Genomic DNA, 24,451 nt, shown 5'->3' with positions numbered 1-24,451 from the left:
GAAATAGTATCTGCTTAGTAAACAAAATTGTGGACAAAAACTGTCTTGTGCGGGCCCCTTTTCATCAACAGAAATGAGAGAATAAAAGCACAGTTCTGGTATTGATATTGAACATGAGCCATGTATCACACTATACTAAGATATATGCCATACATGCTGTACCGCACACCAAGGTGATACCGTAAGTAGGTTGTGTCGTGTTTCAAGTCACCTTGAATAAGTGTGTCAACTAATGTTGAAATGCCTCCTAAGCAGGACAACTCTGACATTCTCCTCTGATGACATCACATCAGAGGAGATATTCTTAGAACCCCCCCCCCCAGAAGTCCTTCATACTGGATGGATGAGGAGGACAATGTCGAAGGTACAGAGAAATGTCCGGTAAAAGAACGGACTGCTCTCAGAAACCTGGGCTTCCCATCATGCAGCCATTGCTGTTTATGATCGTTTCTTTGTGATGGTGGTGTCATAAACTAACAAACTGAAAAGCCTCCTTTCTTCTTATTGGAGTCACAGGCTCCCAGCCAATAAGGAGAGGCTTGTTGCTCTGCTTGTGTTAAGTCTTCTCTGTGCTGGTCAAGAGGGGAGGGTTCGTATGGCGCACTAGGTCACAAAATCTAATAACTACTGTCACACAGAAAAAGACACGTGAAAACACTCGCACAAATACACACAGATACTCACAGACACACAGACTGAAGTTGCTTCGTTGAAAATGCTTCAACTTCTGCATCGTTGGGTAATTAAGGACACTTAACTCACCCACCTCACATGCACTTGCACAACCAAACATAGGCACAGGAATGTAGCGCACACAGCCACACACAACCTTATGAACTCACACAGCGGAATCTTTGTCAGTAGAATCCTAGATTCTAGATTCTCAGCCCAGACAGACAGACAGCCCACAGGGCCAGAGTTTGAGCCCAGGAAGGAGACACCCTGCCCGGCATCAGAGACCCAACGACCAGGGTGGGGTTGCTGGAGAGGAAAACAAACACCCTTCTCTTCCTTCCTCCGTCGGACGCAGAAGTCTTGGGAGTGTCCGTCAGATACACCGACCTCCACAAGGAAGTATTTCAAAGACAGAACAACTGTTGACATGGATCAACGAGGGGAACCGTCACATGGGAAGCTCTCAGAGGAGACGATCACCATCACATCGACAGGAGGGCACAAACTCTCCCAGACGGGGCGCATTCACAGCGGAGGGAGCAGTGGTAAGGTGTCGACACGGCAACAGTAGTCTCTGCATGGCTCCGATCTGACAAGACGATGCTTTGACGTGAGATGGGTCTTTAATCTGTGAGCAGAGGTTGGAATTCATAGAAATTTGATGTTTTCAGCCTTATGAGCACAATCCCTGTGCAAAAACTCTTTATTGCAGTCAAAGCATAAACACATCCCAACCACCCTGATTTGAAGCTTGAAGAGTAGAAATCATGATTGAAATGTAATCTTAAAATATCATCATAGACCGTTCATCATAGTCTATGCTACATTTGTATGCATAGTAAGTTATGTTACATATCAAATATTAAGCATGTTTTCTTGAGATAAATTACTCGTTTTTATATGGTATATTCAGTGTATATTTACATTATCATGCCTATGACGTTTAAAATCCTCTGTGTTGCATGTGGCGCCCCAGGTTGCAGCGGCGCTGAAAGAGACCAAGAATCCAGTCGTCCTCCGTACAAACATGCAGTCGTGTCTCTGGGGCTGCTGTGCACTCTTCTTCTGATCACCCTTGTGACCATCTGTGTTCACTGTGAGTACGACCTCCATGGCTTCTCCAGGAATGCTCACGTAAAGACTTGGCTTTTCATAGTTACGTATTTGATTTCCTTGATGAGTCACCATTATTAGGGTATGACTGGCCAGAATTATGATCTGAACATTTATACTGTCACCTGTGGCATGTCCTTATACATTACATTTAGTCATTTAGCAGACGCTCTTATCCACAGCGACGTACAGGGACATTCCCCGAGGCAAGTAGGGTGAAGTGCCTTGCCCAAGGACACAATGTCATTTTGCACGGCCTGGAATCGAACCGGCAACCTTCTGATTACTAGCCCGATTCCCTAACTGCTCAGCCATCTGACCCCCCCTTATAGACAGGATGGTTGGAACACCAGCCTCAGGATGACTCAAGCAGACTACTCAAAAAATACAACACCAAAATACAAGCAAAATCGTGACAGACAATGTTTTCAAAAGGGCAACTGTCATTTGCATCCTTCCTACTGAGATCACGGCATGGTAAATGCACTAGTCCTATTTAAATCAAATCAAATGTATTTGTATAGCCCTTTTTACAAGCAATGTCACAAAGGGCTTCACATACACCCATAGAACTTCCTCTTAACCAACCTAAACCCTCAAAGAAGACAAGGAAAAACTCCCAGAAAACTCATTAGAGGAGAAAAGATTACAAATATTTTTGAGACAAGTTTATCATAGCATTTCAATCATAAGCATGCCGCAATAAAATAAGATAAAATAAGAGTGTACTATATAAGCGTCAATTAACAAATGTCTAGTAATTAAAAAAATTAAAAGTGAATAGACTGAATACATCACATGGAATTTATTTCAGACGTTTTTGAGATAAACAGAATCCAATCTGTACATTTCTTTTGGCATGTATATAATAATTTTAGCATACACACAGTGAATAACAAAGGGACAACGTTTTTGAACGGCACCCAGAATCCTAAGACTACACTTTATTAATCACCAGCCGGGGACAGGTAGTTTAAGCACACACATCGTCATATAGGCCTATTCTCCATCTTATGAGTGCTTCTCATGTGCCGACCAAGCGACTCCATCCACTTGAAACTTTTTCCACAATAGTTGCACATGAACCGTTTACCCTCAGTGTGAATAGTCTGGTGTCTATTTAATGCACTAGTTGTGACAAATCGCTTCCTACATACATTGCACCTGTACGGTCTCTCTCCCGTGTGAATCCTGACATGCGCCATCAGATGAGAGCCATTGCTAAAGCTTTTCTCACAAACGGAGCAGGAAAATTGCTTTTCTCTGTTTCCTTCAGTATTTGTTCGGTAAAGATGCAACGGTAAAGCCGAGTCCTGGTCATAGTGACTTTGCATACAGGTAGGAGATAAAGTGAACTCTTTGGAATCAGACTGGAGCCTGTCAAACGGCTCGTCTTGCTCTTCCTCTTGACCACTCCACAGATCCTCCCGTTCCTTCCGCTCCTCTTCTTTGACCTGTGAATGAGAGGGTTCCTCCACATCCTTTGGGCTCACGCTGGGGTTCCAGTCCAGTTCACAGTGCTGCTGTGGTTCCTCGTGGGGAACAGCTTTGATAGGAGCCTCCTCTCTCCGCACAGGGACAGGGAGAGAGGTTTCGTGTTGCTGGGAAACTGAAAGGAAGAGAGACATTTTGACAGAAAACAAAACCCACTCGTCAGTAAAATTATAAACAGATGTGTCATGCACAGTCACCATATTTTGTGAAATTGTGCACAGTAAAAACATAGTCGTCCAAAAGCAAGACCCCTAGATTTAACCGCAAGAAGCTAACGCGTTAGCAAGATACAGTAGCTAACCTGTTCCTTGACACCTCAACAGCATCCGTAGGTGACAGATCTCCTCTTTCGAACGGGAAATTTCTTCTTGGTACTCGGCAATCGTTTTTTCTACCACCCCGAATATTTCTTCAGCAGCCGCGGTTAATCGCTCGTTGAAAAACACTCTCAAAGACTGCATCTTGGACATTTCTTGTCGGTTCATGTTTAAACAGTTGGCTATGAAGAAAGCAGCTGGTTTTGCGTTCATCGGAGAGGCTTCACGCTTGTAAACACAGCTGCCACGTTCAACATGATAGAGAATGCACCACTATCGCCACCTGCTGGATGGGAAGCTCTCGAGACGGTGGCAGCAGACATTTCGGCTCTGTAAAATTTCAGTTTTAGGCCAAATCTACATTAATCTTTTAATTTATAGGCTGTCGACAATACAATTGTACAATTGTAGTTGTAGATGGTTGGTTATGGTCTGGAGAAATGCTTAACAGCGTGCAAAAAACTGATGTTAGAAATTCCCCTACCCTTATTTCAACAGATTACAAAGCCTCTTTTAGTTGCAGTTTACTGAAGACAGAATCGCAGCTTCAGAGGGACATCTTTGACACAGCTAGGAGCCACCTCCAGATCCTGAATGGCGTCTTGACCTCTTCACAAGATGAACTTCAGCAACGAAACACCATGATGACTTTGACCAAGGAACAGTTGGAGAAAGACTACTTGAAGCTCATAGCATCCAATCAGGATTTACGGAGAGAGCACCAGCAATTTACTACATCTTACAGTCAATTACAAGCAGAGTACAAAGATCTCACAACTTCAAACAGCAAATTAGAAAAAAAACATTCAGACCAGAATTTGTTGATGAATCACCTCCAAGGAGAGTTGCAGAACATGGTCTCAGACAGAGAACAGTTATCAAGAGAACTCTTCAACATTAGTGGGGCTCACGCCCATCTTAAGAGAGTTTACCTTAGGCTTGCAGAGACAAAAAACAAACTGTTTGTCGATGTCGTTAGTCTTTCCGAAATGAAAGCTATTGTAAACAAAGATCTTGTTGCCATGGTAAGGGAGAGAGACCACCTCAAGAGGATGCTCACTGAACTGGTCAATTTCCTGCCTGTAGACAGACACTGTCCAATCAGAGACCCCGTTACACAAGGTCAGTAAAGTCAGTTGTGGATAAACACTTTTGTAAGCTTATTATCTACATGTTCAAATATACTTCCATTCCTGCTTCTGTTGATATTCTTTCATGTGTATATTTGCTTATTTATTATGTACCCATGTGTCATGACCTTCCACAGAGAGAGTTTGCAGTCCGTGTCTGAAAGGTTGGAAGCTCTTCTCCTCTAAGTGTTACTTCTTCTCCACTGAGAAACGGAGCTGGAGCAGGAGTCGAGTGGACTGTGTCAAACAGGGAGGCGACCTGGTCATTATAGACAGTCCAGAGGAACAGGTACATATATTTCACAGGAATTGGTGAAAAGACACCATGGATATACATTGATTGTTTTCAGTGTAACCCCCCCACACACAGACACACACACACATCTCTCACACTACTAAATAACTGTTGGTGACACATTCGTGATTGTAAATTAGGTGGTCGAGTGCATATCTGTCTTTGATTCTGTCATTACAGTGTACGCAACTTAATACCATTTTCTTGAGTATTTTACATTTATGTCAACACCTTTCTGATGTCTCGCTGATACGGTGTGAACAGGACTTTGTACGCAAACACACCCCTCAGTACCACAGTCCAGCAGAGCGGTACTGGATAGGTCTGGATTCTCAGGAGGATCGAGGCATCTGGGTCTGGGTCGACAACACCCGGCTTAGTGAGGGGTAGGTCCAACTACAGACACTCACTGGAATATATACTCTGTTTATGGACTGGAATAAAAACCTGTCCCTGTCTTTGATGGCAGGTACTGGCTGAACGAGTCCAGCAGTGTCCACGCAAGTCGAGATAAAGAGTGCGTGTCCACCCTCAGAGAAACCAGCCCTGCTAGGAGCTGGAGGGAGGCGCACTGCAGGAGCAGGTTCAGGTGGATCTGTGAGGGTCCAGCCCTCATACTGTCAGCATAGATTTACATTTACATTTAGTCATTTAGCAGACGCTCTTATCCAGAGCGACTTACAGTAAGTACAGGGACATTCCCCCGAGGCAAGTAGGGTGAAGTGCCTTGCCCAAGGACACAACGTCATTTGGCAGAGCCGGGAATCGAACCGGTAACCTTCAGATTACTAGCCCGATTCCCTAACCGCTCAGCCACCTGACTCCCCTAGATACACACAAGTACACACACAGCAGAGGGGATCTTGCATATCTATAACGGGTCTGCTGCTGCACAAACAGTGGTGCTTATACTTTGCAAATGTTATTTTACAATACTAAATGACCAAAACCATATCGTATAAGGATATAACAAAAAAAAGAATCCTATAAATAGCGGTGGTAACAGCAGATCGATGTAGTTTATAGTCCACAAAACACAAGAGCCTTTAAAAGAGGGTAATATCCAGGCCCCTTCCCAGCAACTGTGATATGCTAGGAGCTGGCTTTGTAGTTTCAGTTCTAGATAAATATAGAAGTCTGATGCTGTTCTAGTCTGCACGATATTGTATTGACCGGATCTTGCCAATGAAACAAGATGCTTTCTCTCCCCAGCCTTACACATACTGGAAATTGTAGCCACAGCACTTTCATAAGGGTGGAATACAGACTGTAATACACTTCCTGACAACTCAGTGGGGAAGGTCTATTTGATTTCCTGGTTTTCCAAAAGGTCTATGTAGGAAGTCAGTCAATTTTGATTAAATCAAGACAGGACACACTAAACCAGCCTCTAAACCATTTATTACAACGTTTCTCTAGAACCTTTTCCCTTTCTTACCATTGGCCATGACACAACATAATTGACATGTAATGGACACCTCCTACTGGCTGAGTAGCCAATGAGGGAGCGGATCATGCAGTTCTACAGGAAGGGATAAGACACAAAACATCAATTACACAAAGCTTCGTTAAAAAGACAAGTGAATCTGTGACAAGAGCTTTGACACGGCATACACAAAAGTTTGTAAACTTTCAAGTAAAGGCATGGATTGTTCTTTCACCCTGGGCTGTTTTTATTTTTCTGATTTAGAGCTAATTTGGATGTTAGTGCACACACCATCTCAGAGCCGTTAGCATTTCAGTGCTGTACAGTGCTTGTGTCAATCTGTCCCTTTTCTTTCAACAACAGAAATAACAAAAGAAACAGGAAATGACATCACACAAATACTTTCAATAAAAAAGGGATGGGGAACAGGTGCTACGTGCCGAGTAGTAGGGATAAAGAATCGGGTGGTCATCTGAATAGAGCTGGCCTCAGATCTGGGTGTGGTCTCGTCAACACTTCCTGGTTTTTACGCCTTGGCGTTGATGATGTCAACAAACTCTGGCTTGAGGGCGGCTCCGCCCACCAAGAAACCATCCACATCCTTCTGGGAAGCGAGCTCCTTGCAGGTGCCCCCGGTCACGGAACCTGAGATCGGACAGAACACATGATCGGAACAGGAAACGAAGAGGATTGAGGAGAAGAATAATAGAACCGTGTGCGTGCGAGTTTGTCAGTGGAATCTGTATGACATACCCCCGTAGATTATCCTGACTGATTTGGCGACCTCCTCAGACACGTTGGCCTTCATCCACTGCCTTAGTTTATCATGAACCTCCTGGGCCTGGGGCAGAGTAAGAGTTAGTGAGGCAGGGTGACAAAAACACACAAGATTTGAACTCTGAATGAGGAAACCGATTTCTTTTTGTTTTTGCGCAATACAGTCAGTTGTCAGTTGTGCAACTAATCCCATTTTCAGTCCTCACCTGCTGTGGGGATGCAGTCTTGCCAGTGCCGATGGCCCACACAGGCTCGTAGGCGAGGACAACCTTGGTCCAGTCCTTTACATTGTCTGGAAACGGGGAGTAAACATTATAACAGCACCAAGCGTAGTCCCACCAACCCATATGATACGGGAAACCAGTTATGTTGTGTACCTGCAATGACCTTGGTCTGTTCAAAGACCACCTTCTCTGTGATGCCAGCCTCTCTCTCGTCCAGTTTCTCTCCAATGCAGGCAATCACACACAGGCCATTCTCCAGGGCGTGGGCAGTCTTCTGACCAATGAGCTGTTGGAATACATACACATGCATCCAGTCAGAAGACAGATAACATGAAGTTCAGGAAGTACGGTGTGCTGCATCATAATCATAAATTCTGACCCAGACGGCAAGTGTTGAAACTGTTCTCAACACATCACGTTACAGTTTATCCTAAAATTGATTATATTCTGGACTCTCTTTACTGTGAATGGTACTACAATGTGAAGAGACTTCATGGAGACTTTGATCATTAGTGTTAAGGGCTAAAAAATAGCTAAAACGATGCACAGTCACCTCATCACTCTCTCCAAAGACGTGGCGTCTCTCAGAGTGTCCCAGGATCACCCAGTGCACGCCACAGTCCTTGATCATCGCAGGGCTGCAAGTGGAAAGCAGAGACGAAAAACCAAACTCATGAACATCAGGAATGTCCTCCTGTTCAGTATTCACAATACAAATAGCATGGTGTAAATACACTACTATCGTTTTCACTGCATTATATACACACATTTCATGAGCTAATGACTGCAGTTTTGTCAATTGTACTGTGGATAGGGTAGATAGGGTTACCTGATCTCCCCTGTGAAGGCTCCCTTGGCGACCTTGTAGCAGTTCTGGGCAGCAACACCAAGCTTTTGGTCCAGCTTGGACCTGACAAAGTCAAGGTAGATTGCTGGGGCTCCACACACCACCTCTGAACAAAGAGACCCAGCAATTCAGAAACATTGTCCAACAAAACAGGCTATAACTCACACCAAGTTAAGTGACATTTATCTGCCTGATAAAGAGTCTACATTAGCCCTCTCAGAAAAGAAAAAAAAGAGAAAAAAAACAGTACTGTGGCCCAGACACTGACATTCACACTGTAACTGCATCTGGGGGTTAACTGAGTCTATATTAAACATCGACAGTCATGGTGCCATGCTAAAGGTCACTTCCAGCCTTGTGTCTCCACACCAAAAGGTCGAAGTTGAACCCCCAAAAGGTCATTTGATTGGTCGCATTCTGCAGGGGTCGAACAGAAGCCAAAGTTCACGTGAGAAGATTGGACTCAGTTTTAAAATAAACTACGTTACTGACGTTAAGCAAGCATGGGAAGAGATAGATGAACTTTGACTTTAAATCTCTATAGAGAGGGCAATCGGAAAAAAGGCCTTCTCCAGTTTCACTTGGGTGCTCCCACATCCAATATTCTGTTTGGAGTAAAGTGGATGTGTGCGTTGTATGTTCCAAAAGTGTAAAGTCCAAGCTGTTCGGTTCTACGCAGAATATAATTATCTCATATTTGCATTTACCGCTCTGGATAAGAGCGTCTGCTAAACGACAAAATGTTACCGGCCACATTCAGTTTTGTAGCGTCAGTCGCTAATATTGCTAGTTGCGCATGCGTATGCACGAAGGGTAGGGTAAAAGTCATACAACGCTGAAAGGTGATTTTTGATGCGATTTACTCCATTGCTTCTTTTCGCAATACATTGTATGCGAGGCATGCAATGTAGTGTTTCAGTGGTTTAAATGAGGAATGCAACAGGCACAGACACGCGGTGAATGTAGTTCTGCGCCAACAGCTTCACACAGCAAATTTGACATGTCTGCCCACCAGACGGTAGCCCTGTGTGGCTACGTGCTGTTTGAAACGCTCACGCCCACCGACATTGAAATCCCTGTCACGGTGCGGTTCGCTTCTGTACAGCACTTGCATCCATTTTAGCTATCATGATAATCGGTAACATGTTATAAAATAGGTACCCATCTACCAATGGTTCATACATTCCATTTGCCCAACTGCTGCTAATTGAGTTATATACTGTGCAGGTGGTTGTTGCTGTTGACCATATTTGGAAAATGCCCAGGCTTTCTAGTAAACTTAATTCGGAAACTACTATCCGCCATCATTTGAGATTGTTCATTTATATCATTTCAGCATCCTGGAACATCTCCATTGTTGGAATGCTCCAGACACCATATGCGTCAAAGGTTATTCATTTTATCGCTCAAGCTACTTAAAAATCGAATTCACTTGCTAGCCATCTTATTTTAACATCCAACAAGGGATTCACGCACCGGTGTTTGAGTCCAGCTTGGCGGAATTCAGGGTCTGGATAAGCTCGCCAAGACTCTTCTTGTCGCCATTCATCTTCCAGTTACCACCTACAAAGAATTTCCTGCTCATGTCTGCGGCTTGAGTTTTCGGCTTTTGATCGCTGCTGGGTGTACCTTGTTGAGGAAGAAGAGCAGCCTGACAATTGAAACTTGCTGTATTTATGAACATGGGCCACGTAACCCCACCTCTCAGTGTGTCCTATTGGTTCATGATGACACGCCTGCAGAATAGCGTTTCCTTATTTTTTTCAAACATTCTCAAATATTTTGGGATTTCACAGAAGAATAGAACGGATCGAAATAGCAGATATTAAAATATTGAAATTAAGTGAATTCATTCAAAGCTACGGGCGTGATCCTCGCACTGCGCACAGAGGGTTGAGCACGTCTTCCAGTGAAAAGGGGAAGGGAATGCATTGTGCTGATTGGAAGGTTTTTCATGGTATATTTGCATAACCGGCATGCATTTCGCCTACAAAAACTATTTGTACTTATTAAAACGAACACAAATGTAGTTCAAACAATATTAAATAAAGACAGCATTCATTAGACTAATAATATGAATATTATAACAGGCTTCACGCAACATACTTTTTTCACACTCTAGCTTGGTATTGCATGTGGGAAAGATATAGAGTTGGTGAAGATTGCAGTGCGTCATGGAATATTTGCTCTTTTAGTATTTTTCTAGTAGGCATCTTCTATAGAAGAAGCCCCCACAATGTGTTCAAAGAAAGTGACCTGAATCTATAGCGTACATCGCAGTCGTACAACTTTACAGCATCTTTCTGATGTAGGGCTATACATGTGTGGCGGCCGCTCATCGTTGACTATAAGCCATAAAATTCGAAAATCGTTTTCTGTCAAAATTGAGATTTTTGATGTTTTGTATAGTTAACACCCTGAACTTCATTGTAATGTACAAAAGGTATATGATTACTTACGAAAACAGGTAATTTCAACGGTTTTTTGGACGTTAGCTAGCAAGATTTTCAAGCCATGTCAAATCGAATTATGAAACGGAGTGGAATCTTTGAATGCTGTTTTCTCCCTTATCACTTTTTGACACAGGTCAACTTTAAAATGATGTAGCCTAACTGCAGTTGTGATAAAGATATTTAAACAGATTTGTATTCAGGAGAGTTTGTAGTTTCCAAATATGTTTAATACCCAGAAAGTCACATTTTCAAGATGTGAAGGGTTTCCGCAGGCCGCCACTCATACAAGCACGTCTTCAATTGATAAAGCGAAGGGAGAGCATTGTGCTGATTGGAAGGTTTTACATGGTGTATCTGCATAACCGGCATGCATTTCGCCTACCAAAACTATTTTTACTTATTAAAACGAACACAAATGTAGTTCAGACAATATTAAATAAAGACAGCATTCATTAGACTAATAATATGAATATTATAACAGGCTTCACGCGACATACTTTTTTCACACTCTAGCTTGGTATTGCATGTGGGAAAGATATAGAGTTGGTGATGGAGGTAATGCGTTATGGAATATTTGCTCTTTTAGTATTTGTCTAGCAGGCATCTTCTATAGAAGAAGCCCCCACAATGTGTTCAAAGAAAATTAATATAGTCTTAACTGTACACCTTAGTAGTCTCTATATCTGTTATAAGGTCACATGTTATTTTACCGTGTTAGTAGGCCTACCGCTCAGGTACTTATTTCCGCTGTACAGTGGTGCAATGACAAGAAAAGGTAGATTGATCGACTGAGGTTCGTTGATAAAAAAAGGGTAAATCATAGTTAATATTTGGAAAGGAAATTGCGGATGATAGGGCCTACACTTCACGCAATACAAAACCGTGGAATGTGTTTATATCACTAGGTGGCAGTGTTTGACTTGGATTGTCCATATTTGATTGCATTATGGGGGGATTAGTAGGCCTACATCACTGAAAGCCGTCAAATCGGTTCAGGGCTGTCTGTTTATTCTACACTGACCAAATTTATAAACGCAACACTTTTGTTTTTGCCCCCATTTTGAACTAAAAAATCTAAGACCTTTTCTACGTTCACAAAATGCCTAGTTCTCTCCTATATTTTTCACAAATCTGTCTAAATCAGGGTTAGGGTTCAACATGTGGTGGTCACACCAGATACTGACTGGTTTTCGGACCCGCCCCTGGACCCCTCCCAGACCGAAAACCAGTCAGTATCTGGTGTGACCACCATTTGCTTCACGCAGTGCAACACATCTCCTTTGCATAGAGTTGATCAGGTTGTTGATTGTGGCCTGTGGAATTTTGAACCCTAACCCTAACTTGATATGCCACACCTGTGAGGTGGATGGATTATCTCGGCAAAGGAGAAGTGTTCACTAACAGATTTAGAAAGATTTGTGAACAATTTTTGAAAGAAATAGGCCTTTTGTGTACATAGAAAAAGTCTTAGATCTTTGAGTTCAGCTCATGAAAAATGGGGGCAAAAAAAAGTCTTTCGTTTATAATTTTGGTCAGTGTAAATAACCATATTCTGAAATTGTAGGTGTAATCAAAACATTCAAGATTACTTCCAGAATATGTTTATTAATATATTTTATATAAAATAATTAATTTTATCATGCGGAACAAAATATTTATTTGGTGATGTATCGCCATGAAAATTGCGAAGAATAAAGTGTATTGTGAAACTTGGTCAGGAGACGGGAAGTTCAAGGTCGGTCGTAACAAACTGCCAAAGGGGAAGATACTATGAAGAAAGGGGGAGGGAAAAGGGGTGGAGAGCCGCCAAACCGAGTAAAGGGCAGATAAAGGAGATTGTGGAGCGCATCAGAAGTACACACAGTTACGGAATCGCGGCAAGGAGCCACTTCCGCCCACACGAAAAATGGCGGCTCCCTTGATGGAGAAAATATCGGAATCTTTAGGTTCCACAGAACCAGCGCTTCGACTCATTCTGTCCGTTCTAAGTGGTGAGTTTCAAGTCATCAGCTTTGAGAACGTTTGTTGTATCTATGCCCATAAAGTTTGTTATGTGTTATTGTGTAAATAAGTATATCTGCAAAAACACACCGCTAATGCTAGCTCAGCCAGATAGCTGCTCAAGCTCAAAGCTGAGTCTGCATAGACAGCCTGTTAGCTAGTCAACGGACAGCAAGCAAACAACATGCATTGCGAAACCAGTCAAATTCCCTGTGACTTGACAGGTTGACATACCGGGAAAGAAGCGCTGCAAGGTCGAATCACGGTATCAGTGCCAGCGGTACAGCTGTATGTACTTAAACGGCTGTTTGAATGTGATTCTCGTTATTAAGCGTTATTTTGGTTTTTGTTACCGATGTGATAGCGTAAACCTGCCGCTCTAAGTACGTTTATGTTTTAGTAATGTAATCGTTATACTGTTAGAACCAAGAGCAGTCGATCGGTTTCACCAGAGGTTGTAACGTGTGCGATACGAAAACTACTGGGTCTCCCTCTGTACTTTGATCTGACACGTCAACACGTCATGTCCCCCCCCCTGACTTTATGCAGAGCTCACATTGACGATTGATTAAAATGTAGTTTGAAACAATGCTTTAACATTGTTTTTTTTCTTTCTGCGGTCAAGCTTAAAGTGCTCGAGGTAACACAAACACTTCCAAATGCAAGGCAATACTAGCTGCCCCTACCGCTTAACCCTTCTGTGTTTTTAGTACAGCTAAATGGTGCATAGCGACTTTCCTGTTCTATATTGTTGTTGAGTTGCTGGAGCTTTAACTGAATTCTGTTCTGAGGGTTTGTGGGAAACGATAGACTAATACCCTCTCCTCTATTTCAGGGTACCCCTGCGCCCTCTTATATCGACGGTTCCTCTTCTACCAGTCCCCTTTTGTCCTTCACCTGTTCCACACAGTATCCGGACTTGGATTTGCAGCTTTTAACTTTGGTGAGGAGCACAGGGCTAATCAAACTCACTGGAAATTTTAAAAATGAATACGTTACAAAAATAGATCAAGACAAAGTTAAAAGGGATGAAAATGTGGTCACTTAGAAATGACATCACAGTATTAGTGAGTGTAATGGTGTGCTAGGAGGGTTTTTAGTGTTTGAAAAGGAAATGGTTAGGTGATGGGATGGACTGACAAAGCATTGCATCAAAGTAAATTTTCCATCATCATTCAAATAACATTCAAAACTAATAATTTAAAGGTCTGATATGTTGGTACTGTATTGACATCGGTGACATCCTGGAGGTGACCAGACCCATCTGTTAGAAACGATGGATGTTCAGTTGAAACAGGTCAGGTTCATTGTGTCAGACTAACCACAATGTAGTCTTGAAAGAATGAGGAGGTGGATGAAGACGACACTGGCGTAATTGGGAGTCAGATGGCTGAGCGGTGAGGGAGTCGGGCTAGTAATCTGAAGGTTGCCAGTTCGATTCCCAGCCGTGCCAAAATGACGTTGTGTCCTTGGGCAAGGCACTTCACCCTACTTGCCTTGGGGGAATGTCCGTGTACTTACTGTAAGTCGCTCTGGATAAGAGCGTCTACTAAATGACTAAATGTAAATGTAAACTGGTTAGGTCTTTGGAAAGGTAGACAGAATGGGGGCTGAATGGACACATTTGAGCCCTGTCTGTGTGGGTTTGGCCCGCCAGGGACTCCTAATACTGATCACCTGTTCCTTCTTCCTTGTTGTCGCTGCACGTTGGATTTACAGCAGGTCTGTTGCTCTTCCTTCTCTCTGTGGAATCTGCCCCTCTGAATCCTTTCCCCATAAGAGCCTGTATCCCCTGAGATGTTCATCTTGTTTACTCAACTTTACTCTACTTCTTTCTCTCTCTGTCTCTCTCTCTCAGATGAGGAAATTTGCTGGTGTCATGTCTGATGAGTGCACACCCTTTGAATGCTCTAAACCAGCCCCCCTCACCCCCCCCCCCCCCTGGTTGTTTCTCCGTCTCACAGGTCCTCAGCTCTATCACTCTGCAGTATGCATCTTAGTCCAGTTCCTGATGCTGAGGCTCATGGGAAGGACAATAACAGCCATCCTCAGCAGCTTTGTGTTTCAAATGGTGAGGCGCCCTCCCTCTCACATGCTCTCTCGCCCTCCCTTTGTTTTCCATTATTGTATGTCTCTAGTGACTCAGTCTGTCTCGATAGTTCTCCCCCCCCCCCCCACCACCACCACTACCCCCACCCTTGTGTCTATCAGCTGTCACACTCTGACGCAGTGGCTTGGTAACTGCACTAGAAATAGGTGTTTTGAGCCTGTGCTTTTATGTTTATACAGTGAGACGTCTGTGCCCTTCACAGTGTAACAGTTATGCTTCAAATGCCCTTCCCCCTCCCCCAACCCACTGTAATGAGGTATTAGAGAATGTGATTGTTTAGTTTATTCTATTCCATGTATCTATCCCCATATCTGTCATTCTGTAGGTTTACCTGCTGGCTGGTTATTACTACACTGCTACAGAGGAGTATGACATCAAATGGACCATGCCCCATTGTGTTCTCGCGCTCAAACTTATTGGTACGTTTTTCTGCTGACTTCTACCTCACGGTATTCTTTTCTCCTACATGCTACTCTCACTCTATAACTTACCTTTTATCCAACTACTAACAGTATTGAGTCAAATTTCTTTCTGGTCTTGCAAGTAGTGTTGCTACAGACAGCTTTGCAATAGCCAATGTGTTAATGTGCTTTATTTCTGTAGCTCAGTGCACGGTCGACTACTAAACTGAGTAGACAGTTCTCTGGTTCTGCTGGTATATAGAAGGCTGTCTTTCTGTTGCCTATACAAAATAAATGGGCTTTTCACTTTACAATAATCTTGGCACTCCTAGCTGTCCTAACATAGTGACTGATGCCAATTGCATTCTCTGATTTCAGGTTTGTCATTTGATTACTATGACGGGGGGAAGGAACCAGTGAGTTGATTAATCTCTCTTGCATATTTGATAATTGGTCAAACTTTGTTTTATTTGTCGACAGTTGTTTTGCTGTGTGTGTGTGTGTGTGTGTTTGTCAGTGTGTGTTTTGGTTTCCTCCTTTCCTTCCTCCTTCCGAATGTTGTGTGTGTTCGTATAGACTGTAGAACAACACACACACACTGATGAAAAATATACTGATAAGGATCTGGAGGGATGCTATGCAAGAACATTGTTCATGCACTCTTTCAGAGATAACGTGCGAGGGTTATAGACTGCCAACAATTTGAGTACAAAAAGGCGATTGTGAAGGCTAGATACACGAGTTTCATTCTGACACTGTTGCTTAGCCTGTCTGTTTTGTGTTGGTTCAGACACTCAATGTCCCTGTATTGTAACAAAAACATAACGCTTAGATTTCTTTTCACAAAGCAGCAAAGGCTGACTTAGTATTTCAATGCTGAAGGTCTTTCAGTGAGGAGCTCTCTGTTAATATTGTCTTCTGCACTTTTCAGTGTCCACCAGATGATTCCTAGATGTATTTTATTAAACGGAATATTGATTGTTTCCTTTGCATATCAGCGGTTGCTAGCCTCCCACTCGCAGAAAGAAAATCTGGTTTATGACCACTAGTTAAATGCCTTTTTAGTACATCCATGGTCTAATTGAGTTTGGTTTGTGCTCACTCTCAAAAGCAGTTAAGTCTGTCAATAAAAACCTGGTGAAACTGGATATTCTGTGAGCTCATCCCATGCCAGTCAGTGAATGTGCCTGCTTTTAATCTCTCTCTCTCTCTCTCTCTCTCTCCCCCCCCCTCCCTCCCCTTTTGACCCTCTGTCCTATCTTCATCCTTTCTTCCCTTTGACCTCTGCCTTACCGTCACCCTCCTCCCCCGTGCTTCCTATATCCGCTCGGCCCTGTTCGCCCCCCCCCCCCCCCCCCCCCAGTCCGAGCTGAATCCAGAGCAGCAGAAGTCGTCCCTGTCGTCTGTCCCCTCCCTCCTAGAGATGTACGGCTTCGCCTATTTCTACGGAGGCTTCCTGGTGGGGCCCCAGTTCACGCTGCGCAGCTACCAGAGGCTGGTGGCAGGGGAGCTGACTGACTGCCCCGGACAGCCCCCCAACAGGTACGGGGGGGTGGAAAGGATGGGTGGAGGTACTTAGTCACAAGGTGGAATGACAAAGGTGAGGGAAAATATGCACATGTAGCCGGTGTGTGGTGAAACTCACTCATCAAGTATGTAAAAGGCAACCCGCGTCAACGAAATGCTAGCTTTTCGTTGGCGTAGTTGGTAGCGGTGGCGCTTGGGAAGTCAGAGGTGGTAGGTTCGAACAGTGGGCCGTATGCCTCTGACGGAGCTTGCAAGACCACATCTGTTACACACATTTGGATTAGTCGTATGAATAACAGCCTTTTTTTTGTTGGGGGGGGGGGGGGGAAGATGTCAACATCCGTAGACAACATCCGTTCTCTTTCCCGTGTGTCTCAGTATTCTACCTGCTATGAAGCGGTTTTCCTTGGGCCTCCTCTGCCTGGGTATCTTCATGATATTCAGCCCGTACTACTCAGACAGCTACTTCCTCGAAGATGAGTACGAGGTGAGGATAGGGGCTGTGTGGTTCCGCTCTCTAAGCTTCATGGCGTAAACCAAGTTCAATGTCAGGAAAAAGAGGTGAAGGGTTTTCTCATGTGTGGTACTCTACTGGTCCGTAGGCTCAGCCCTTCTGGTATCGCTGCTTGTTCATCCTGCTCTGGGCTAAAGTCATCCTCTACAAATATGTCAGCTGCTGGGTCATCGCGGTGAGTAGCCATGGTTACGGCATTGGTTGGATGAAAGGCATTCCAATCTGCCTCGCTCCTACAGACCATAATGTCTTTTAGTCACCGCAAGCAGTCACCACCAAACTCCTCATACCTGTGATGCATTCAGCCTTTAGTGTCTCCTACCAAACCTGTAACTCGGGAGTCAGGTGGCTGAGCGGTGAGGGAATCGGGCTAGTAATCCGAAGGTTGCCAGTTCGATTCCCGGTCATGCAAACTGACGTTGTGTCCTTGGGCAAGGCACTTCACCCTACTTGCCTCGGGGGAATGTCCCTGTACTTACTGTAAGTCGCTCTGGATAAGAGCGTCTGCTAAATGACTTAATGTAACTCTGTAAATGCAGACCAGGTTGAACCTCATCGCCCCGTTATTCAGGTTTTATTGTAATCCAGGTGTTTGAGTGTGAAGGCGTGTGGTTTCTGTCGTTCAGGAAGGGGTGTGCGTACTGTCTGGACTCGGCTACAACGGGCTGGGTTCCAACGGGGAGCACAAATGGGACGCCTGCGCTAACATGAAGGTGTGGCAGTTCGAGACCACGCCCCTTTTCACAGGCACCATCGCCTCGTTCAACATCAACACTAACGCCTGGGTTGCCAGGTCAGTGACACGCGCACCAAAACAGGTCTTGACGGTTTTCCTGAGCTTACTGCTGGTGTGGTGTCGAGCAGTTGGTACACAGTTACATGGAATCAGTTCAATGGATAAGATACTGTACCTATGTATATCTTTACCAACGTCAGTGTCTTTACCAACGTCAGTGTCTATCTCACAGTAATGATCGGTGAAGCGTCAATCATTGACTGTCCTGAAATACAACAGGAGCGCATGTAGCTGTGCAGGGCATGGTTACGCCCAGAGGAAGTGACTGTAACCATGCTCTCATTAGGTGACCTACATGCTCATGAGGCCTGTATATTAATAGTCAAGTGTGTACTTCAGTTGAGTTATAATCCCCTGGGCACACCGTTTTACGTAGTTTAGGAACAGGAGAGCGTGGTGCCATCTGCTGAATCCTCCGATGACTCAGTCTGCCAAACTTTGCCTTTTCAGGGTTACTCTCCAACCAGACAGACTAGCAGTGTGTAACAGTGTAGTCATTGTATAACTCTACTGAGGTGTGTACACGTCAGACATGTCAGTGGTGTGTGTGTGTGTGTGTCTGACTGTTGCCCTGCGACGTTTACAGGCACATTTTCAAGCGGTTGAAGTTCCTGGGAAACAAGGTCATGTCTCAGATGGCGACTCTGCTCTTCCTGGCCCTGTGGCACGGACTGCACTCGGGGTACATCCTCTGTTTCTCCATGGAGTTCATCATCGTTAACGTGGAAAGACAGGTAAAGAGGGAAGGTTCATGATTGCACTATTGTACTAACTTATCCCACTTGTCTTAGGTTAGTATAGGTCTTGTCTTAGGTTAGTTAGGTCTATAAGGTTAGTATAGGTCATTATGTGTATTATAGGTCTAGTATATTGCATACTATTTTGTACATTTACGTTTATTATTATTTTATTTCTATTTTAGCTTATCATAGTAATCTGTTATTAGTACTTATATATTATACCAGGTTGCTTTGTGTTGTCTTGTCCCAAGAATTTCAGTGCCCAGTCTGACCTCGTGTTCTGTGCACCTGACAATAAGAAACTTGTAACTTGACAGGACTGGAGAGGAGGCAGGGGGAAAGGGAATAGGGAAACGATAGAGGAGACTGTTAGTGTATGAAGGCAAGCGGCAGTGAGGGGGGAAGGGTGGAGATAAGGTGATGATGGAAGTTTGGTATGGAGGGTCTAGGAAGGCTGGAGACATCTGTTAACTTATTAAATGTGTCGACAATCAGAGCTAGGCTTATCCACTGGTGATAATGTACATGGGCAAAGGTTAAGGTTAAAGTGGCTGTAAAGCAGACAGTTCATCACACCACAGAAAAATGTGTTGTTAACTACCCATCCAAATTCAAATGAAAAAAAACAAAAGTATGTTAAATTAGGCTTTGAAATCACTTCTCTGCTTGATACTGGGGGGGCGTGTCGTCTGAAGGAGCTGAAGCTCCGCCCCCTCAAATTTATTGAATTTAGCAACAACAGCAACAACTAGCTAAATCAATTGCAGATATCAGAACATACCTACCTGTAGTATCTCAGTGTTTTATGTGTTAATGACTTTGTCTTTGCATCGTAACAGTAACAGAATGCAGGTTATATAAACCGTCTGATCTGACGTAGATAGGTGGCTGTGACGTAGATAGGTTGGGTTTTGCCCCGCCTAAACAAAACCTGAGTGAAAACGAGTGAGAAACTGTTCAACGGTCTAACTCCACATTTCAGTGCGACAAAGTTTTCGAGCTTTGCACATGCTTTCAACAACTCATTTCACATGTATATAATGTACTGAGAAGCAAATCATGGAATTTGCTTTACAGCACCTTTTTAAGCAAAACCACAGGACGCATTTAAAGCTCACAGTTTTTTTTTCTTAATTTTTTCTGTGGATGTGTGTAACACTCTTTCTCTGACGTGCAGTACCAAGCTCTGGTGAAGGACAGCCCCCTGCTCACTAAACTGGCTCAAGGCCCCTTTTACCCGCTTATCTACGTCGCCCAGCAGTTCATTCACTGGCTGTTCATGGGCTACCCTCTGGTGCCATTCTGTCTCTTTACATACGACAAATGGCTCAAGGTAAGCATGCAGTACATAACCCTAAAACTCATAAGGTTGTCTTGGCAAGTTGTTCATGTGGTCATGAGCAACTGACACACTTTCATTGTGTTTTTGTTTTTTCCCTCCTTTTCTTTTTCAGGTGTACTCGTCCGTGTATTTCTGTGGTCATGTGTTCTTCTTATCAATCTACATGGCCTTGCCGTACCTGCGCAAGGTTCTGGTGCCGAGGAAAGAACAGAGTGAGAAAAAGGAGGACTAAAACTTGATATGGTAAACGACCTGCCGAGTAGATTTGGTTATGTTGTTGGGCATTGTCACTGTAGTTTATTTATTTTTTCTATCGATGTTTTCATACCTCGTTGTGTTTACTAGCTACATATACAGTTAGGTCCATAAATATTTGGACATTGACACAATTTTCATCATTTTGGCTCTGTATACCACCACAATGGATTTGAAATGAAACAATCAAGATGTGCTTTAAGTGCAGACTTTCAGCTTTAATTTCAGGGTATTTACATCCAAATCAGGTGAACGGTGTAGGAATTACAACACATTTGATATGTGGCCCCCCCCTTTTTAAGGGACCAAAAGTAATTGGACAATTGGCTGCTCAGCTGTTCCATGGCCAGGTGTATGTTATTCCCTCATGGGAGTTCGTTATTTCATTGACAAGGAGCAGATAAAAGGTCTAGAGTTCATTTCAAGTATGGTATTTGTGTTTGGAATCTGTTGCTGTCAACTCTCAATATGAAGTCCAAAGAGCTGTCACCATCAGTGAAGCAAGCCATCGTTAGGCTGAAAAATCAAAACAAACCTATCAAAGAGATAGCAAAAACATTAGGTGTGGCCAAATCAACTGTTTGGTACATTCTTAAAAAGAAAGAACGCACTGGTGAGCTCAGCAACGCCAAAAGACCCGGAAGACCACGGAAAACAACTGTGGTGGATGACAGAAGAATTATTTCCCTGGTGAAGAAAAACCCCTTCACAACAGTTGGCCAGATCAAGAACACTCTCCAGGAGGTAGGCGTATCTGTGTCAAAGTCAAAAATTAAGAGAAGACTTCACCAGAGTAAATACAGAGGGTTCACCACAAGATGTAAACCATTGGTGAGTCTCAAAAACAGGAAGACCAGATTAGAGTTTGCCAAAAAACATCTAAAAGACCCTGTACAGTTCTGGAACAACATCCTATGGACAGATGAGACCAAGATCAACTTGTACCAGAATTATGGGAAGAGAAGAGTATGGAGAAGGGAAGGAACTGCTCATGATCCAAAGCATACCACCTCATCAGTGAAGCATGGTGGAGGTAGTGTTATGGCGTGGGCATGTATGGCTGCCAATGGAACTGGTTCCCTTGTATTTATCGATGATGTGACTGCTGACAAAAGCAGTAGGATGAATTCTGAAGTGTTTCTGGCAATATTATCTGCTCAGATTCAGCCAAATGCTTCAGAACTCATAGGACGGCGCTTCACAGTGCAGATGGACAATGACCCGAAGCATACTGCGAAAGCAACCAAAGAGTTTTTTAAGGCAAAGAAGTGGAATGCTCTGCAATGGCCAAGTCAATCACCTGACCTAAATCCAATTGAGCATGCATTTCACTTGCTAAAGACAACTGAAGGGAAAATGCCCCAAGAACAAGCAGGAACTGAAGACAGTTGCAGTAGAGGCCTGGCAGAGCATCGCCAGGGACGAAACCCAGCGTCTGGTGATGTCTATGGGTTCCAGACTTCAGGCTGTCATTGACTGCAAAGGATTTGCAACCAAGTATTAAAAGTGACAATTAGATTTATGATTATGTTAGTTTGTCCAATTATTTTTGGTCCCTTAAAAAGGGGGGGGCCCCATATAAAATGTGTTGTAATTCCTACACCGTTCACCTGATTTGGATGTAAATACCCTGAAATTAAAGCTGAAAGTCTGCACTTAAAGCACATCTTGATTGTTTCATTTCAAATCCATTGTGGTGGTATACAGAGCCAAAATGATGAAAATTGTGTCAATGTCGAAATATTTATGGACCTAACTGTGTGTGTGTGTGTGTGTGTATGTGTGTATATATATATATATATATATATATATATATGCAGTGTAGCAATAAGCGATTTAAACTGTTGATGACGTCTGTATTCATAAGGTGGAATGCTTTTCCCTTCTCTCCTAGGTTTATAAGAATGAATAACCACACCCTCATGATGTGACAGAAGGGAACAGATCTGAACATATTTTAAGGCCTTTAGTAATATATATTATATGTTCGTGTACAAATGTTTTCTTTTGATATATTTTTGTGCTTTGGACGAGAGGGGCATTTTAGCTATCGGAGGACAAAAGGATGCAGGAAAATGATCGTTGTGTCACATGGGTAAATGTGAGCCGATCAGGGACTTCCTGTTTATTTTTATTTTATACCTATTTTTATTTTATTTTTTTGACATGTTGGAGGGGTTACACTGAACTTGAGAGACTGCAGCATTGTGTACACAGAATTGCACTCGCCATTCGTGGGTTTCGGTTTTGCCGATGGCTCTGTTTTATTATCGCGTCCTTTTTCAACCCTCACCACCCAGACTAACTGAACCTGTGCAGGACCATGGTTCGGCCGCACCTGAAATGCATTTGTCACTTTTCAGATGTAATACTACGAAATGCATTTCACTTCATGAAATTTGTGTGTAAGTGATTGCTGCTCTGATGGGGATGATGCTGTCAGACTGTGGAGGAGGGGGTGACTGGTGTCATAAACATGTTTCGCCCATCACTCACACACATGAAGCACTGTAAACCACACTGTATGTACACACATGACTCAAAATGGCCTTGTATTATCAATGAATGTTTTTACATTTTTGGTTTAAATTTAGATTTTTTTTTGTGATGGATGACTAGATTTTATAGCTGTTGTAGGAAGTTCTGAAAATACAATTTTGTAGTTCTGGGTAACGTTCCATGGAGGGATTTTATGGCACTTGTCTTTTCATGCTCTGTGTCCCTTTTTTGACATCTCTTGTGCTATCCATGCCCCTTGCACTCCACTGAGTCAATCCCTACCTCCTGTGTTGATGAAAAGTTTAATTCCGTTAGAACTGGAGCTTAAAACCACCACTTTTGTACTTAGAGACATCACCATTCTCATGTAAATGACATCATCAATAGTCTCCTCTGATGATAAATTGGCAGAAGACTGACCTGGCTACGCGAATAAATATTCCATCTCACCAGAGCTGGAGGTTTAGACGCATGCGTCTGATCCTAGATCATTGGGAAGGTGCACACCCGCCACCTTCGGCCATTCAGAGAGCGGGAACGCATCAACAAGAGAGCAGCGATTCACTGTAGCATCAACCCAGATTTTAATAATATTTATACTTGCAGTAATAATTAATTTATGTGAATTAATTGTTATTATTCCAGAGACTACTTTTTTGCCTTACCGCTACCAAATGTACAAAGGAAAAGAGAAAATGAAAAAATAATTTTAAATAAACTTTTTTGTAATGTTCATTAAAATGCTGGATAAAAAAAAATAGTTTGAAGTCTCGAGGTCTTTTCAGGATTAACCTATATGGCAGAATGGGCAATATGACGTAATTTTGCAGTCGGGGCGGGCAGTTGGGCGGACGGGGATTCGGGTGAAAGGTACAGTGACTGACTCAAGACCCTCAGTTATAATTTTCTTAACAAAATAATATGATATAGAACTGGACGTAATTAAATAATCATTGCCTACTCGACGTTGTTGCTGTCTCACCCAGTGCACGAAATAAACAGAGCAGTCCTGAGACAGGGACTGAGCTGGCACCGGGCCGGGGAAAGGCAGAGAGCGAGATAGACGAAGTACGCAGTGTGGGCGGGTTAAGATACACCGCGAGGGAGGGGACGTCAGCGTAAAATTCCCATCGTTTTTTCCCCCATACGACGTCTGCTGAAAACAAGGACATCGGTCTCCACATATTCGCCGTTCATATCACAGTCTAGTATCATTCGGAGACATATTTTTGCGCAAAATCAAGAGAAGGGGAGCGGTAGCATCAACCTCCGTTGCCTGTAGTTTCAGTTTCAATCTGCGGTGCATAGACGTGCGGCAGAGGCGTGAGAAACGGATGCTGCGAGGGTAGCGTTGGGTACCAAAAGCACCTCTCACTGACCACGGTAATGATAAATCGTTTGCTTCCGTTTTTCTTTTAAATAAATAGTCAGCGTCCATGACTGCGGCAATTGTTGGCGTTATGAATGTTGGTATGCAGGCATCTTTGACATGCTAACGTCTATCGTGTGTTTAAA

General features: G+C 43.4%; 5 protein-coding genes and 2 non-coding genes across 8 annotated transcripts in view; 5 read left to right on the top strand and 2 right to left on the bottom strand.

Annotated features, from left to right (window-relative positions):
• The first annotated feature begins 843 nt into the window (after positions 1-843).
• LOC134023596 (low affinity immunoglobulin epsilon Fc receptor-like) lies at positions 844-5,786 on the top strand. Of its 2 annotated transcripts, none has more exons than XM_062465832.1 (6): positions 844-1,220; positions 1,652-1,771; positions 4,098-4,721; positions 4,867-5,018; positions 5,205-5,410; positions 5,494-5,786. In XM_062465832.1, exons 1-6 carry the CDS (start codon positions 1,103-1,105, stop codon positions 5,651-5,653), a joined length of 1,380 nt encoding a protein of 459 aa, XP_062321816.1. In that variant the 5' UTR covers positions 844-1,102; the 3' UTR covers positions 5,654-5,786. The 2 variants fall into 2 exon arrangements, with proteins under 2 accessions (XP_062321816.1, XP_062321817.1); XM_062465833.1 differs by having other exon boundaries at positions 5,289-5,410; positions 5,494-5,780.
• On the bottom strand, positions 2,595-3,856 carry LOC134023618 (zinc finger protein 391-like). Its single transcript, XM_062465888.1, has 2 exons — positions 3,584-3,856; positions 2,595-3,397 (listed from the first exon to the last, which is right to left on the bottom strand). Exons 1-2 carry the CDS (start codon positions 3,810-3,812, stop codon positions 2,778-2,780), a joined length of 849 nt encoding a protein of 282 aa, XP_062321872.1. The 5' UTR covers positions 3,813-3,856; the 3' UTR covers positions 2,595-2,777.
• Positions 5,787-6,408: 622 nt separating the features above from the next.
• On the bottom strand, positions 6,409-9,954 carry tpi1b (triosephosphate isomerase 1b). The gene is made up of 7 exons (XM_062465750.1): positions 9,775-9,954; positions 8,281-8,404; positions 8,005-8,089; positions 7,605-7,737; positions 7,434-7,519; positions 7,204-7,291; positions 6,409-7,095 (listed from the first exon to the last, which is right to left on the bottom strand). The coding sequence occupies exons 1-7, from the start codon at positions 9,881-9,883 to the stop codon at positions 6,977-6,979; spliced, it is 744 nt and encodes a 247-aa protein (XP_062321734.1). The 5' UTR covers positions 9,884-9,954; the 3' UTR covers positions 6,409-6,976.
• A 521-nt stretch (positions 9,955-10,475) lies between these two features.
• LOC134024273 (U7 small nuclear RNA) lies at positions 10,476-10,531 on the top strand. The gene has a single exon (XR_009930879.1). It is a non-coding gene; the product is annotated as a U7 small nuclear RNA (small nuclear RNA).
• A 788-nt stretch (positions 10,532-11,319) lies between these two features.
• LOC134024263 (U7 small nuclear RNA) lies at positions 11,320-11,375 on the top strand. Its single transcript, XR_009930869.1, has one exon. It is a non-coding gene; the product is annotated as a U7 small nuclear RNA (small nuclear RNA).
• A 1,207-nt stretch (positions 11,376-12,582) lies between these two features.
• Positions 12,583-22,727, top strand: lpcat3 (lysophosphatidylcholine acyltransferase 3). The gene is made up of 13 exons (XM_062465749.1): positions 12,583-12,742; positions 13,588-13,695; positions 14,717-14,823; positions 15,188-15,281; positions 15,642-15,679; positions 16,627-16,805; positions 17,169-17,277; positions 17,393-17,479; positions 17,931-18,097; positions 18,687-18,834; positions 20,018-20,173; positions 20,295-20,425; positions 22,332-22,727. Exons 1-12 carry the CDS (start codon positions 12,658-12,660, stop codon positions 20,412-20,414), a joined length of 1,398 nt encoding a protein of 465 aa, XP_062321733.1. The 5' UTR covers positions 12,583-12,657; the 3' UTR covers positions 20,415-20,425; positions 22,332-22,727.
• Positions 22,728-24,041: 1,314 nt separating this feature from the next.
• Positions 24,042-24,451, top strand: part of clstn3 (calsyntenin 3) — a 17,323-nt gene continuing 16,913 nt past the window's right edge. The window contains 1 exon segment of the mRNA XM_062465746.1: positions 24,042-24,319. The gene's annotated coding sequence lies outside the window, so the exon portion shown is untranslated.

The sequence above is a fragment of the Osmerus eperlanus genome, chromosome 7 (genome assembly GCF_963692335.1).
Source record: "Osmerus eperlanus chromosome 7, fOsmEpe2.1, whole genome shotgun sequence".
NCBI classification, from domain to species: Eukaryota; Metazoa; Chordata; class Actinopteri; order Osmeriformes; family Osmeridae; genus Osmerus; species Osmerus eperlanus.
This window is presented reverse-complemented; position numbering and strand designations above follow the sequence as displayed.